The following is a 12,706-nucleotide window of genomic DNA, read 5'->3' on the forward strand; positions in this document are numbered from 1 at the left end:
AAAAAAAAAAAAAAAAAAAAAATGCGGTCTATACACACAATGGAATACTATTCAGCTTTAAAAGGAATGAAATTCTTGGCTGGGCGCGGTGGCTCACGCCTGTAATCCCGGCACTTTGGGAGGCCGAGGTGGGTGGATCGCCTGAGGAGGGGAGTTCTAGACCAGCCTGGCCAACATGGTGAAACCCCATCTCTACTAAAAATACAAAAATTAGCCAGGCCTGGTGGCAGGTGCCTGTAATCCCAGTTACTCAGGGAGCCGAGAAAGGAGAATTGCTTGAACCTGGGAGGCGGAGGTTGCAGTAAGCCAAGATTGTGCCATTGCACTCCAGCCTGGGGAACAAGAGTGAGACTTCGTCTCAAAAAAAAAAACAAGGAATGACATTCTGATACATGCTACAACATGGATGAATTTTGTAGGCATTATGCTAAGTAAAGTAAGCCAGACACAATAGGTCACATGTTGTATGATTCCACTTATATGAGGTATCTGAAATAGTCAAATTTATAGACACAGAAAGCAGAATCATGGCTAGCAGGTGCTGCAGAGAGGAAGAAATGGGAAATCAGTGTTTAATGGCTGTAGAGTTTCAATTTAGAATCATGAAAAAGTTCTAGAGGTGGACAGTGGTGATGGTAGCACAATAATGTGAATATACTTAATACCACCAAACTGCACACTTAAAAATGGTTAAAATGGTAAATTTTATGTTATGTATATTTTATCACAATTTTAAAAATTACTTATGGAACAAAAAGGGAATTTGTCTGTAAAGTGGCCAGGTATACAGCAGGCATTGCAAAAATAAAAATACCAGCACATACAGATTTTATTTCAATCTCCACTCATTCGTTCAATTTGTTTCCCCACTGTGAATGTCCTACCCCTACCTCAGCCCTTGACCTGTCCCACCTCTCAATCCTTTAAGACTTGGTACTTGGCCGGGTGTGGTGGCTCACGCCTGTAATCCCAGCACTTTGGGAGATCAAGGTGGGAGGACCATTTGAGGACAGGAGTTTGAGACCAGCCTGGTATGGGAAACCCTGTCTCAACTAAAAATACAAAAATTAGCCAGCATGGTGGTGTGCGCCTGTAATCCCAGCTACCTGGGAGGCTAAGACAGGAGAATTGCTTGAACCGGGAAGGCAGAAGTAGCAGTGAGCTGAGATCGTGTCACTGCACTCCAGCCTAGGTGACAGAGACTCCATCTTGAAAAAAAAAAAGGCCAGGTACAGTGGCTCAAGCCTGTAATCCCAGCACTTTGGGAGGCTGAGGCGGGAGGATCACGAGGTCAGGAGATTGAGGTCATCCTGGCTAACATGGTGAAACCCCATCTCTACTAAAAATACAAAAAATTAGCCGTGTGTGGTGGCATGCCTCTGTAGTCCTGGCTACTTTGGAGGCTGAGGCAGGAGAACTGCTTGAACTCAGGAAGTGGAGGTTGTGGTGAGCTGAGATCACACCACTGCACTCCATCCTGGCAACAGAGTGAGACCCCATCTCAAAAAAAAAAAAAAAAAAAGGACTTGGTTCTTGGATTCCCTTCCATTATGCAATCACCATCCATTAGGCTTCCTTTTGAAATCAGCCCAATTGTCCCATAAAGCTAATAAGCTAATATTTATAGTTTGTTGAATAAACATAGAAATGTTATAGTTTGTTGAATAAACATAGAAATGCCCACTAACTTTTTGTATCTTTTTAGAGACGAGGTCTCACCATGTTGCCCATGCTGTTCTCAAACCCCTTAGCTTAAGCGATCTGCCCATCTTGGCCTCTGAAAGTGTTAGGATTACAGGCGTGAGCCACCATGCCCAGCCAATTACTTTCTTATTGTTGGACAACTTACTGCTTTTATTAATAGCATTGATGGACATATTTGTACATATATATGTGAGCACAACTCTGACATTAAAATATTAATGTTTTATTTTCAAAATTTATTGGCCTCTGGCTCTTCATCTTTTATTCTAAATCTCATCCATTTTGTTTCATTGTTTTTTGGCTCCAAATATCTTATGTTTTGATTTTTGTTTTCTTTTTTAAAAGAGACAGAGTTTTGCCATGTTGCCCAGGCTGGTCTTGAACTCCTGGGCTCAAGTGATCTTCCTTCCTCAGCCTCCCAAAGTGCCAGGATTATAGGCATGAGCCACAGAACCCAGCCGATTATTTTAACTTCTATTCATTCCCTTTTCTTCAATATGTTTTTACTTAATTTCTTTTTTTGGGACTAGGTCTTGCTCTGTTGTGCAGACTGGAGTGCAGTAGTGCAATCATAGCTCACTGCAGCCTTAACCTACCAGGGTCAAGTGATCCTCCCACCTCAGCCTCCCGAGTAGCTGGAACTACAGGCACATGCCATCATGCCTGGCTAATTTTTTATTTTTTTTTGTAGAGACAAGGTCTAGTCATGTTGCCCTGGCTGGTCTCAAACTCCTGGGCTCAAGCAATCCTCCCACTTGGCCTCCTAAAGTGCTGGGATTACAGGCATGAACCACCTCGCTCAGCCTTATTTCTAATTCTTGAGATTCAGTCTCCTCTTAACCTTTGTTAAGAAAAAAGCAATGTTCTGCTTTAGGTTTAAAACTGTTTAAAAAAAACAAAAAACAAAAAACAACAACAAAAAACCCTTGATTTCTTTATAATCTATCTCATTAGCTTGCAAAAGGGAGATAATAAATCACATTCATTTGAATAGCCCAACAACTATTCTGGTTTTTTGAGGGGATGTGGAGGCGAGGATGAAAAAAATCAAAAGAGGAAAAAAAATTCATTGGTGATGAGACTGAAATTGTTAAAATAGTAGAAACATTTCATAAACAATTAATGGGAAATAAAACATATTTTCTGACTCAAAGCAATTTTCTCAAGCCTAGAAATTAGTTTCTCTTGTAGATATCAAAGTCTTTCTTAACCACAGGAGTCTTTATTTCTCTTTGTTGAATTAACAAGAAACCCCTGAATCACAAATTTGTCATCTAAGCAACTTAATTGTATTGGGAACTTGCTTAAATATGATTAGTCAAACACTTTAAACTTTTCTGTTTTTTTTTTTGTTTTGTTTTGTTTTGAGAAAGTCTCACTCTGTTGCCCAGGCTGGAGTGCAGTGGCTTGATCTCAGCTCACTGCAACCTCTGCCTCCTGGGTTCAAGCCATTCTCCTGTCTCAGCCTCCTGAGTAGCTGGGATTACAGGCATGTACCACCACACCTGACTAATTTTTGTATTTTTTTAGTAGAAACGGGGTTTCACCATGTTGGCCAGGCTGGTCTTGAACTCCTGACCTCAAGCGATCCGCCTACCTTGGCCTCCCAAAGTACTGGGATTATAGGCGTGAGCCACCCAGCCCAGCCTTTTCTGTTTCTTTTTAAGCACACAGTAAAAATATTCACAGCTCATGATCGGTAACCTAGTGCTCAAGGGGATGTTTTCCTCTCTGTAAAGATTTTGGTAACTGTTGGGCAAAAACAGACTTAAAACAATTTTTTTGGATGTTTTGGATTTATAGAAAAGCTGAGAAGACAGTACAGGGGTTCTCATATACCTTACCCCATTTTCCCCTATTATTAATATTGTAAATCAGTGTGATCCATTTGTTACGATTTATGAACCAATACTGATAAGTTATTCTTAACTAAAGCCCATGGTTGATTCACATTCTCTTAGTTTTCACCTAATGTCTTTTTTGGGTCCAGGACCCCATTCAGGACACTATATTACAATTAAATCATGTCTCCTTAGGCTCCTCTTGGCTGTAACAATTTCTCAAACTTTCCTTGTTTTTGATGACCTTGACAGCTTTGTAAAGCACTGATCAAGTAGACTGTAGGATGACCCACTATTGGAACTTGAACTTTTGAATTCTAATTTTTTCTTTTTTTGGGGGGGGACAGAATTTCGCTCTTATTGCCCAGGCTGGAGTGCAATGGCATGATCTTGGCTCACTGCAACCTCCACCTCCCAGGTTGAAGCAATTCTTCTACCTCAGCCTCCCAAGTAGCTGTGATTACAGGCGCCCGCCACCACGGCCGGCTAATTTTTGTATTATTAGTAGAGACAGGATTTCACCATGTTGGCCAGGCTGGTCTTGAACTCCTGACCTCAAGTGATCCACCCACCTCGGCCTTCCAAAGTGCTGGGATTGTCTTACACGCGTGAGCCTTCGCGCCTACCCAAATACTAAATTTTATCTAAAGCAAAAAAGGAAGACATTTTTTTTCTTTTTCTTTTTCTTTGTTGAGACAGAGTGTTGCTCTGTCACCCAGCCTGGAGTGCAGTGGCATGATCTCAGCTCACTGCAACCTCTGCCTCCCAGGTTCAAGAGATTCTCCTGCCTCAGCCTCCTGAGTAGCTGGGATTGGATTACACATCTGCACCACCACGCCCAGCTAATTTTTATATTTTTAGTGGAGATGGGGTTTCACCATGTTGGCCTGGCTGGTCTTGAACTCTTGACCTCAGGTGATCTGCCAGCCTCAGTTTCCCAAAGTGCTGGGATTACAGGCGTGAGCCACCGCACCCAGTTTATACATTTTAAATTTCACATCTTTATCCTTCTACTATTGATTTACTGAAACATTTTAAATTGTCTTCCTCCTGTCTGTCCTCACTTCTATTTTCCCTTCATTTATAATGATGCTTGGTAATGTTTAGTAAACAGCACAGTCAGGCTACCAGGTAGCTCTAAGGAGAGAGTCCACTCCACAAACCGGTGTTGGCAGGATCCCTGTCCTGCATTTCCTAACGCACTCTTTGTTCTACCCCCAGCCTTTAAAGCATGGCCTACTGAAAACCTGACCCTGGGAGACCTAGGAGCCTCAACTTTGTGCAGACTCCAAATGAGACTCACCTTGATGTGCCAGAAATCTCACATCTCTAATCCACAAAAGGGAGAAGCTTCATGGTTTAAATACCATTGTCTCCAAAAGACTGAAATCACTGGATCTGCGGCAAACCAGGGCAGTGTGGTTTTTGCCACAATGCCCCTGGACTGGATTTGTGGAGATCAATTTGGTGTTGGACTTTGTGATGGTTTTAATTATTTAATATTCCTCCCTTCTCTCGAGTGTAGACTGGATTTATAGTAGCAAATCTCTTCTAATGACTAAAATGAAGCAAAAGTGAGGGCCTGTGAGTTCTGAGAGTGGGTCATAAAACGCACTGTGGCATCCTCCTTGCCTTTTCTCTCAGGTCACCTGCCCTGTGAGAAGCCAGTTGCCATGTTGTGGGGACACTCAAGCAGCCCATGGAATGACCCACATGTTGAAGAACTGAGCCCCACATCCTTCCAACAGCCAGGGAGGAACTAGGGCTCCTTGCCAATAACCATGTGAAGAAGCTTGGAAATGGATTCTCCCCCAAATGAGTCTTCAGATTACTGCAGACTAACATCTTGACTGCAACCTCTAGAAAGACCCTGAGCCAGGATCACCAAGCACACAGAAGCTAACAGTTCATAAATGTTTGCATTAAGCTGCTACGTTTTGGAGTCACTTATGTAGCAATAGGTATCTAGTACAGCCTGTATTTATATATTTTGATCTTCTGTATATTATGATGTTTTGACATCTTTTTTTTTTTTTTTGAGACAGAGTCTTGCTCTGTCACCCAGGCTAGAGTGCAATGGTGCAATCTAAGCTCACTGCAACCTCCACCTCCCGGGTTCCAGCGATTCTCCTGCCTCAGCCTCCCAAGTAGCTGGGATTACAGGCATCTGACATCACACTTGGCTAATTTTTGTATTTTTAATAGAGACAGGGTTTCACCATCTTGGCCAGGCTGGTCTTGAGCTCCTGACCTTGTGATCCTTCCGCCTCGGCCTCCCAAAGTACTGGGATTACAGGCACAAACCACTGCACCCAGCCTGTTTTGACATCTTAAAAACCTTTCTAGCTGAGGCTGCCCCTCCTGGAACTAGCCAATTCTTAGTGAAAGCAAAGGGTGTGGCCTGTGGCATCCCTTTGATATGAAACTAACCAATCCAGAGCCAAGTCTCCTCCATCTGGCAGCACACCCCAGGAGACAATATTCCTCTGCCTTCAGCATCCCCGGGGCCAAGCAGAGCCCTGAAACTATTCAAACTAGCCAATCTTGAGATGTTTACCTTGCCCTCCCTTGCCTTTTCCTCAGAAACTCCAACAAAAACCATGACCTATTCTCTCCTCTAGTTCTTGCCCCCTCTACCTCCTGCTCCATGCTGTGGGGCTTTCCCACCGGCCCTATGTGGTATGCAGGGCCTCCTGTTTTTAGGGCCTGTGAGGACAGTCAGCTTTGTTTTCCTGATCTTCTCACGTCTCCTCTTGTAGCTGCATCTGACTGACTATATTTAGGCATAAAGGAACACAGAACACAGCCTCTGTGATGGAACACGTGGAGGGAGGACCAATGTGGATCTTACAGCAGGCCCCAATGTGTCTCAGTGTTTCTGTCCAGGAGGCCCATTTTCCCTCTCAACATCACAGGATGATCCTCTTAGTGCAGGACTCACTGTAGCTCTCACTCCTTATAAAGATCAAGAAGGTACCTTCAAGGGGTAGGCTTCCCATCAAGGGAACACCAGCTATACTCCTGCTGGAGGTGCTCTTAATGTTAGGAGCAATCCTGGATAGTCAAGACCTCACTAGAATCTAAAAGAAAATGGAAGGCCAGGTGCATCTCCATCCCAGGAATCCTAGATCTCTGGAGCACAGAACTTGGATCAGAGGAACGTGGCTGAGTTTTAGTTTACTGACTCTTGGCCTAAAGGAGAACCGAGATCTAACCCCAAAGGACAACTTCACCAACCCTCAGCACCTGGCCCTACAGAGAATATCCATGACTTGCCATAGTATTTTTCCATTAACCATTATGGGATCTTTGCAGACCCAGTATTATGCAACATGACCATAACACCTACCTAGTCCCAGAAAAGGCCATCTCCAACACAGGGACAAGAAGAACTAGACCAAGCGACTTCGTCTGTTGACTCATATCTGCGTTCATGAAAATTACCCTTGAGATGCCTCTTTTGGGCTCCCCCATCAAGAAGCCCGACATCATCTGGGCACGGTGGCTCATGCCTGTAATCTCAGCACTTTGGGAGGCCAAGGCGGGCAAATTGCCTGAGGTCAGAAGTTCGAGACCAGCCTGACCAACATGGAGAAACCCTGTCTTTACTAAAAAAATACAAAATTAGCCAGGCGTGGTGGTGCATGCCTGTAATCCCAGCTACTCGTGAGGCTGAGGCAGGAGAATCACTTGAACCCAGGAGGTGGAAGTTGCAGTCAGCGAAGATTGCACCACTGCACTCCAGCCTGGGCAACAGAGCGAGACTCCATCTAAAAAAAAAAAAAAAAAAAAGGCACCCAACATCTAGACAGGGAAGTTGGCCCAGAAAGTCCACAGCATCCCTATTTTCAGTTGGACCAGGACAGACTCGCAAGTGCTGAGGTACATCGAAGGGCCAAAAGTTTTTCTGACTTTAGCTCTGGAATAAACCTTGGCATTGCACTTTTATAAACACCCTGGGCAGCTGTGGAATAGAACTAAGGTCTGCAGGAGGCCTTATTACAGCATCCAGGATTATGAAGCTATAAAAGGACACACCTAAGGCCCTGAGACACCCTTCCTCCTACATATTGGTTAACTCCCACTCCGGAGAAAACCACACTCACTCTCCCGACTCTTAATCCCCTGCAAAAACGTTATTCTTGTTGAATACAGATACACAGGACATGCTTGAAGTCAGAGGGGAGATATTTTTTTGGTCTCCATGGTTAGGCTTCATATCTGAAGCAATGTTTGTGAATATCACCTTGCCCTTGAAGCTCATCTGCGCTCACGTTTGTACCAGGAGGTTAGACAGATTGTGCAGGACTTCTTGTTTGTTTTGAAGACCTTATTTCTCTAGTTTTAGGTTCATAGCAAAATTTAGCAGAAGATACAGAGTTTTTCCAAAGACCTCCTGCCCCAACACAGGCATAGTCTGCCAGTTATCAACGTCTCTGTCTCTACTGAAAATACAAAAATTGGCCGGGCGCGGTGGCTCAAGCCTGTAATCCCAGCACTTTGGGAGGCCGAGACGGGCGGATCACGAGGTCAGGAGATCGAGACCATCCTGGCTAACATGGTGAAACCCCATCTCTACTAAAACAGACAAAAAAACTAGCCGGGCGAGGTGGCGGGCGCCTGTAGTCCCAGCTACTCGGGAGGCTGAGGCAGGAGAATGGCGTAAACCCGGGAGGCGGAGCTTGCAGTGAGCTGAGATCCGGCCACTGCACTCCAGCCTGGGCAATAGTGCCAGACTCCGTCTCAAAAAAAAAAAAAATTAGCGGGGTGTGGTGGTGTGCACCTATAAACCCAGCTACTCGGGAGGCTGAGGCAGGAGAATCGCTTAAACCCAGGAGACGGAGGTTGAAGTGAGCTGAGATTATGCCCACTGCACTTCAGCCTGGGTGATAGGGCAAGACTTCAGGGGCCAAGACTCATCCTCAAAAAAAAAAAAAAAAAAGACAGCCAAAGACTATTTATGTACAAAGGACGATGTATTCACGAATATATATCAAGAATTCTTGTAACATCAATAAAACAATACGAACGACATGAGACAAAAGGGCCCAGGCGCGTGGCTCAAGCCTGTAACGTCCCAGCACTTTGGAGGCCGAGACGGCGGATCACCAGTGCAGACGAGATTGAGACCACCCTGCTACACCGGTGAAACCCGTCTCTACTAACAGAAATACAAAAAACTAGCCGCGCGCAGGCGTTGCTCGCGCGCCGCCTGTATCCCCCAGCTTACCGGGAGAGGCTGCAGCCAGGAAATGCGTGAACCAGGAGGCGGAGCTTTGCAGTGAACTGAAGATCCGCCCACGCAGTCCCGCCTGGCACAGAGCAAGACTCCGTCCTCAACAAAAAAAAAAAAAAAAGAAAGAAAATGGACAAAAGACTTGAACAGGCACTTCACACAAGAGGATATCCAAATGAGTAATAAACATTAGTATCAGATTTTAAAATTATTTAAAAAAAAAAAAACCTCTCCTCTATTTCCAAAACAAGTAAAACAATAAAAATTATTTTATTAAAATATTCCTTTCCAGGTCAGGTACAGTGGCTGACGCCTGGAATCCCAGCACTTTGGGAGGCCAAGGCAAGTGGATCACCTGCAGTCAGGATTTCGAGACCAGCCTGGCCAACATGGTGAAACCTCATCTCTACTAAAAATATAAAAATCTGCTGGGCGTGGTGGCAGGTACCTGTAATCCCAGCTACTCAGGAGGCTGAGGCAGGAGAATTGCTTGAAGCTATGGGGTAGAGGTTGCGGTAAGCCAAGATGGCACCACTGCACTCCAGCCTGGGCAACAGAACGAGACTCAGTCTCAAAACAAACAAAAACCAACCAAACAAAAAGGCAACCCACAGACTGGTAGAAAATATTTGCCACACAAATAATCTTTAAGAATCAACATATAGAATACATTTTTTAAAACTCCTATGAAAAAGGGAAAGGCAAAACAGAAAAAAGGTACTTCTCAAAAGACAAAGCATGAATGGGCAATAAACATAAGAGGCTCACCTCACTAATCACAGAAGTGCAAAGTGAAAACAAAATCAGGTAATATTTTATACCACAAGATTGACAAAAAAAGTAGTCTGTCAGTTCTAAGAATTGGTGAGGACGTGCAGCAAGGAGAAGGTTTTCTATATTGCAGATGGAAATGTAAATTGGCAAAACACTTTGGATGTACTCTTGTTATTCCAAGAAAACTCTTGTGTGTGTAAAAACATATAAAATAATATTCTTGTCCGGGAACAGTGGCTCACCCTGTAATCCCAACACTTCGGGAGGCTGAGGCCGGCAGATCGCTTGAGCCTGGGCAGTGAGTTGTGATCGCGCCACTGCACTCCAGTCTGGGCAAGAGAGGAAACCCTATCAAAAAAAACAAAAAAAAAAAAAAAAAAAAAGGAAAGGAAAAATCTCCCATAAATTCACCTTTTTTCTTTCTTTCTCTTTTTTTTGAGAGTCTCCGTCTGTCACCCAGGCTGGAGTGCAGTGGCAGTATCTCAACTCACTGTAACCTCTGCCTCCTGGGCTCAACCGGCCCTCCCACCTCAACCTCCCCGGTAGTTGGGACTACAGGTGCCCACCACCACACTCCCACCTAATTTTGGGGTTTTTTGTTGTTGTTGATGTTCTTTTTGTAGACACAGGTTTTCACCATGTTGCCCAGGTTGGTCTCAAACTCCTGTGCTCAAGCAATCCTCCTGTCTCAGTCTTCCAAAGTGGTGGGATTACAGGTGTGAGCCACACACCCAGCCTCCAGTCTGTCACCAGGCTGGAGTGCAGTGGCACCATCTCGGCTCACTGCAACCTCTGACTACCTGGTTCAAGCGATTCGATTCTCCTGCCTTAGCCTCCAGAGTTGCTAGGACTATAGGCATGCGCCACCACGCCTGTCTAATTTTTGTATTTTTAGTAAAGACGGGGTTTCACCACGTTGCCCACGATGGTCTCCATCTCCTGACTTCGTGATCTGCCCTTCTCAGCCTCCCAAAGTGCTGTGATTACAAGCAGGAGCCACCGCACCTGGCCCCTTTTTTTTATATTATACGTTTCTAGCTTTTCTTTAAAAAAAAAAGTTACTGTAGTCTTATTTTTGTTTTTAATGAACAGCATTCAGATAATTCAAAGAACAATATATTATAATGAGGAATACATTGAGAAGTCTCTCACCCTATCTCAGTCCTACCCTCCATCTCATATGAAACCATGATTATTAGTTTATTGAGTATATTACCAGAATTTATGTGGAAATAAGGATCATATACTCTCATTTATCTTTTTCTACACAAAAGCATAATTTATACACTGTTTGGCACCTGGGCTTTTTTCACTTAGTAAGATATGCTAGAGATGGTTCCACATTAGTATATTGGAAACTGATTCCTCACTCTTTTTCATAGCTGCACAATGCTCCATTGTGCATATATACTATAGTTTATAATATCAGTCCTCTGATGGATACTCAAGTAGTTTACAATCTTTTGCTATTACCATCAATAACCTCCTACACATATTACTTTATATGTAAGCAAGTGTATTTGGAGGCAAAATTCCCCAAAGTGGGATTGTTGGGTCAAAATGCAAATGTTATTCAGTGTGGTTTTGATAACCACAAAGGATTGCTGCTTTCTGCTCCTACTAGCACTGTAACTCGGCACCTGTTACCCTTATATCCTCCTATATTGAGTATATTACCAAACGTTTCAATGTTTACCAATCATGATGATTTGCATTCTTATTTAAACTGATGCTGGCCTGTAATCCTAGCACTTGGCAAAACTGAGGTGGATTACTTGGGCCTGGGAAGTGGAGGCTGCAGTGAGCTGTGATCGTGCCACCTGTCTCAGAAAAACAAAACAAAACAAAATAAACAAAACAGGCCAGGCGCGGTGGCTCCCACCTGTAATCCCAGCACTTTGGGAGGCTGAGGCGGGTGGATCACCTGAGGTCAGGAGTTTGAGACCAGCCTGACTAACATGGTGAACCGCATTTCTTCTAAAAATACAAACATTAGCCTGGCGTGGTGGCACCTGCCTGTGATCCTAGCTACTCAGGAGGCTGAGGTGGGAGAATCGCTTGAACCTGGGAAGCGGAGGTTGCAGTGAGCCGAGATTGCATTACTGCACTCCAGCGTGGGCAACACAGTGGGACTCCATCTCAAAAAAATAAATAAATAAAGTTTAAAAAAAACACAAAAACATGCAGCTAAGCATCTTTTCACATATTTAAAGTCTATTTTGAACTATTATTTTTCTGTGAACTTTGTACCCCAGTCCTTTGCCTATTTGTCTAATGCACTGCTGCCTGTTAATTCTCAGATATTTTAAAATGAATATTTAATATATTTATATTTGGAAAAACGTATCCAAGGAAAAAAGACGACGCTGAAACTCCTGTTATAAAACGAACATACCAGCCTTTCCCCCTCGAGTCTGGAATCCGGCCAGAGCAGGTTTTTAACAGACTCTCGGACGATGTCATGTCCTCGGACCTGACCGCGCACGCTCCAAATAGCGCGCCCAAACCGTAACATCTGTGTGCGCATGCTCGCCTGATTCCTAGAGGAAAGTTTGTGTGCGCATGCTCCAAGGAGCCGCGCCCCATCGGTTTCCCTAACAGAAAATTCGCGGCGCATACTGATAAACCTGCTTCCTTATGCGACCTGAAGGCTGCTTCCGCTAACCCGGGCTGGCGCTGCTAACCTCACCCAGGGAGCCTGCTGTCGGAAGATGTCCAGAGGCACCATCCCTCCTATGAAGAGGGAATACCAGTACAACAGCCACAAGGCGTCTTCCTGTGGCTCTCAAACAAAAATACACTGCATTATATCAGCAGGTATTCAGCACCTGGCCGTCTCCAAACGGTGTCTAAATCGAGTTTTAAAAAATTAATGTTGGCTGGGCGCGGTGGCTCACGTCTGTAATCCCAGCACTTTGGGAGGCCAAGGTGGGCGGATCACGAGGCCAGGAGATCAAGATCGTCCTGGCTAACACGGTGAAACCCCGTCTCTACTAAAAATACAAAATAGCCGGGCGTGGTGACGGGCGCCTGTAGTTCCAGCTACTCAGGAGCCTGAGGCAGGAGAATGGCGTGAACCCGGTAGGCGGAGCTTGCAGTGAGCCGAGATCGCGCCACTGCACTGCAGCCTGGGCGACAGACAGAGCAAGAC

General features: G+C 44.6%; 1 protein-coding gene across 4 annotated transcripts in view; it reads right to left on the reverse strand.

Annotated features, from left to right (window-relative positions):
• Window positions 1-12,706, reverse strand: part of CUNH2orf74 (chromosome unknown C2orf74 homolog) — a 19,106-nt gene that overhangs the window by 4,875 nt on the left and 1,525 nt on the right. The window contains exon 1 of one of the 4 annotated variants that reach the window (XM_017849091.1): window positions 11,951-12,073. The exons of 1 other annotated variant lie outside the window; for it this stretch is intronic. In XM_017849091.1, coding sequence (XP_017704580.1) covers window positions 11,951-12,018 — 68 coding nt within the window. In that variant the 5' untranslated portion in view covers window positions 12,019-12,073. Of the gene's footprint in view, window positions 1-6,894; window positions 6,918-9,797; window positions 9,820-11,950; window positions 12,074-12,706 lie in introns of those variants that run through there. 2 more of the 4 variants (XM_017849097.1, XM_017849089.1) reach the window with 2 other exon arrangements.

The sequence above is a fragment of the Rhinopithecus bieti genome, unplaced genomic scaffold (assembly GCF_001698545.2).
Source record: "Rhinopithecus bieti isolate Rb0 unplaced genomic scaffold, ASM169854v2 scaffold_30775, whole genome shotgun sequence".
Classification (NCBI taxonomy): domain Eukaryota; kingdom Metazoa; phylum Chordata; class Mammalia; order Primates; family Cercopithecidae; genus Rhinopithecus; species Rhinopithecus bieti.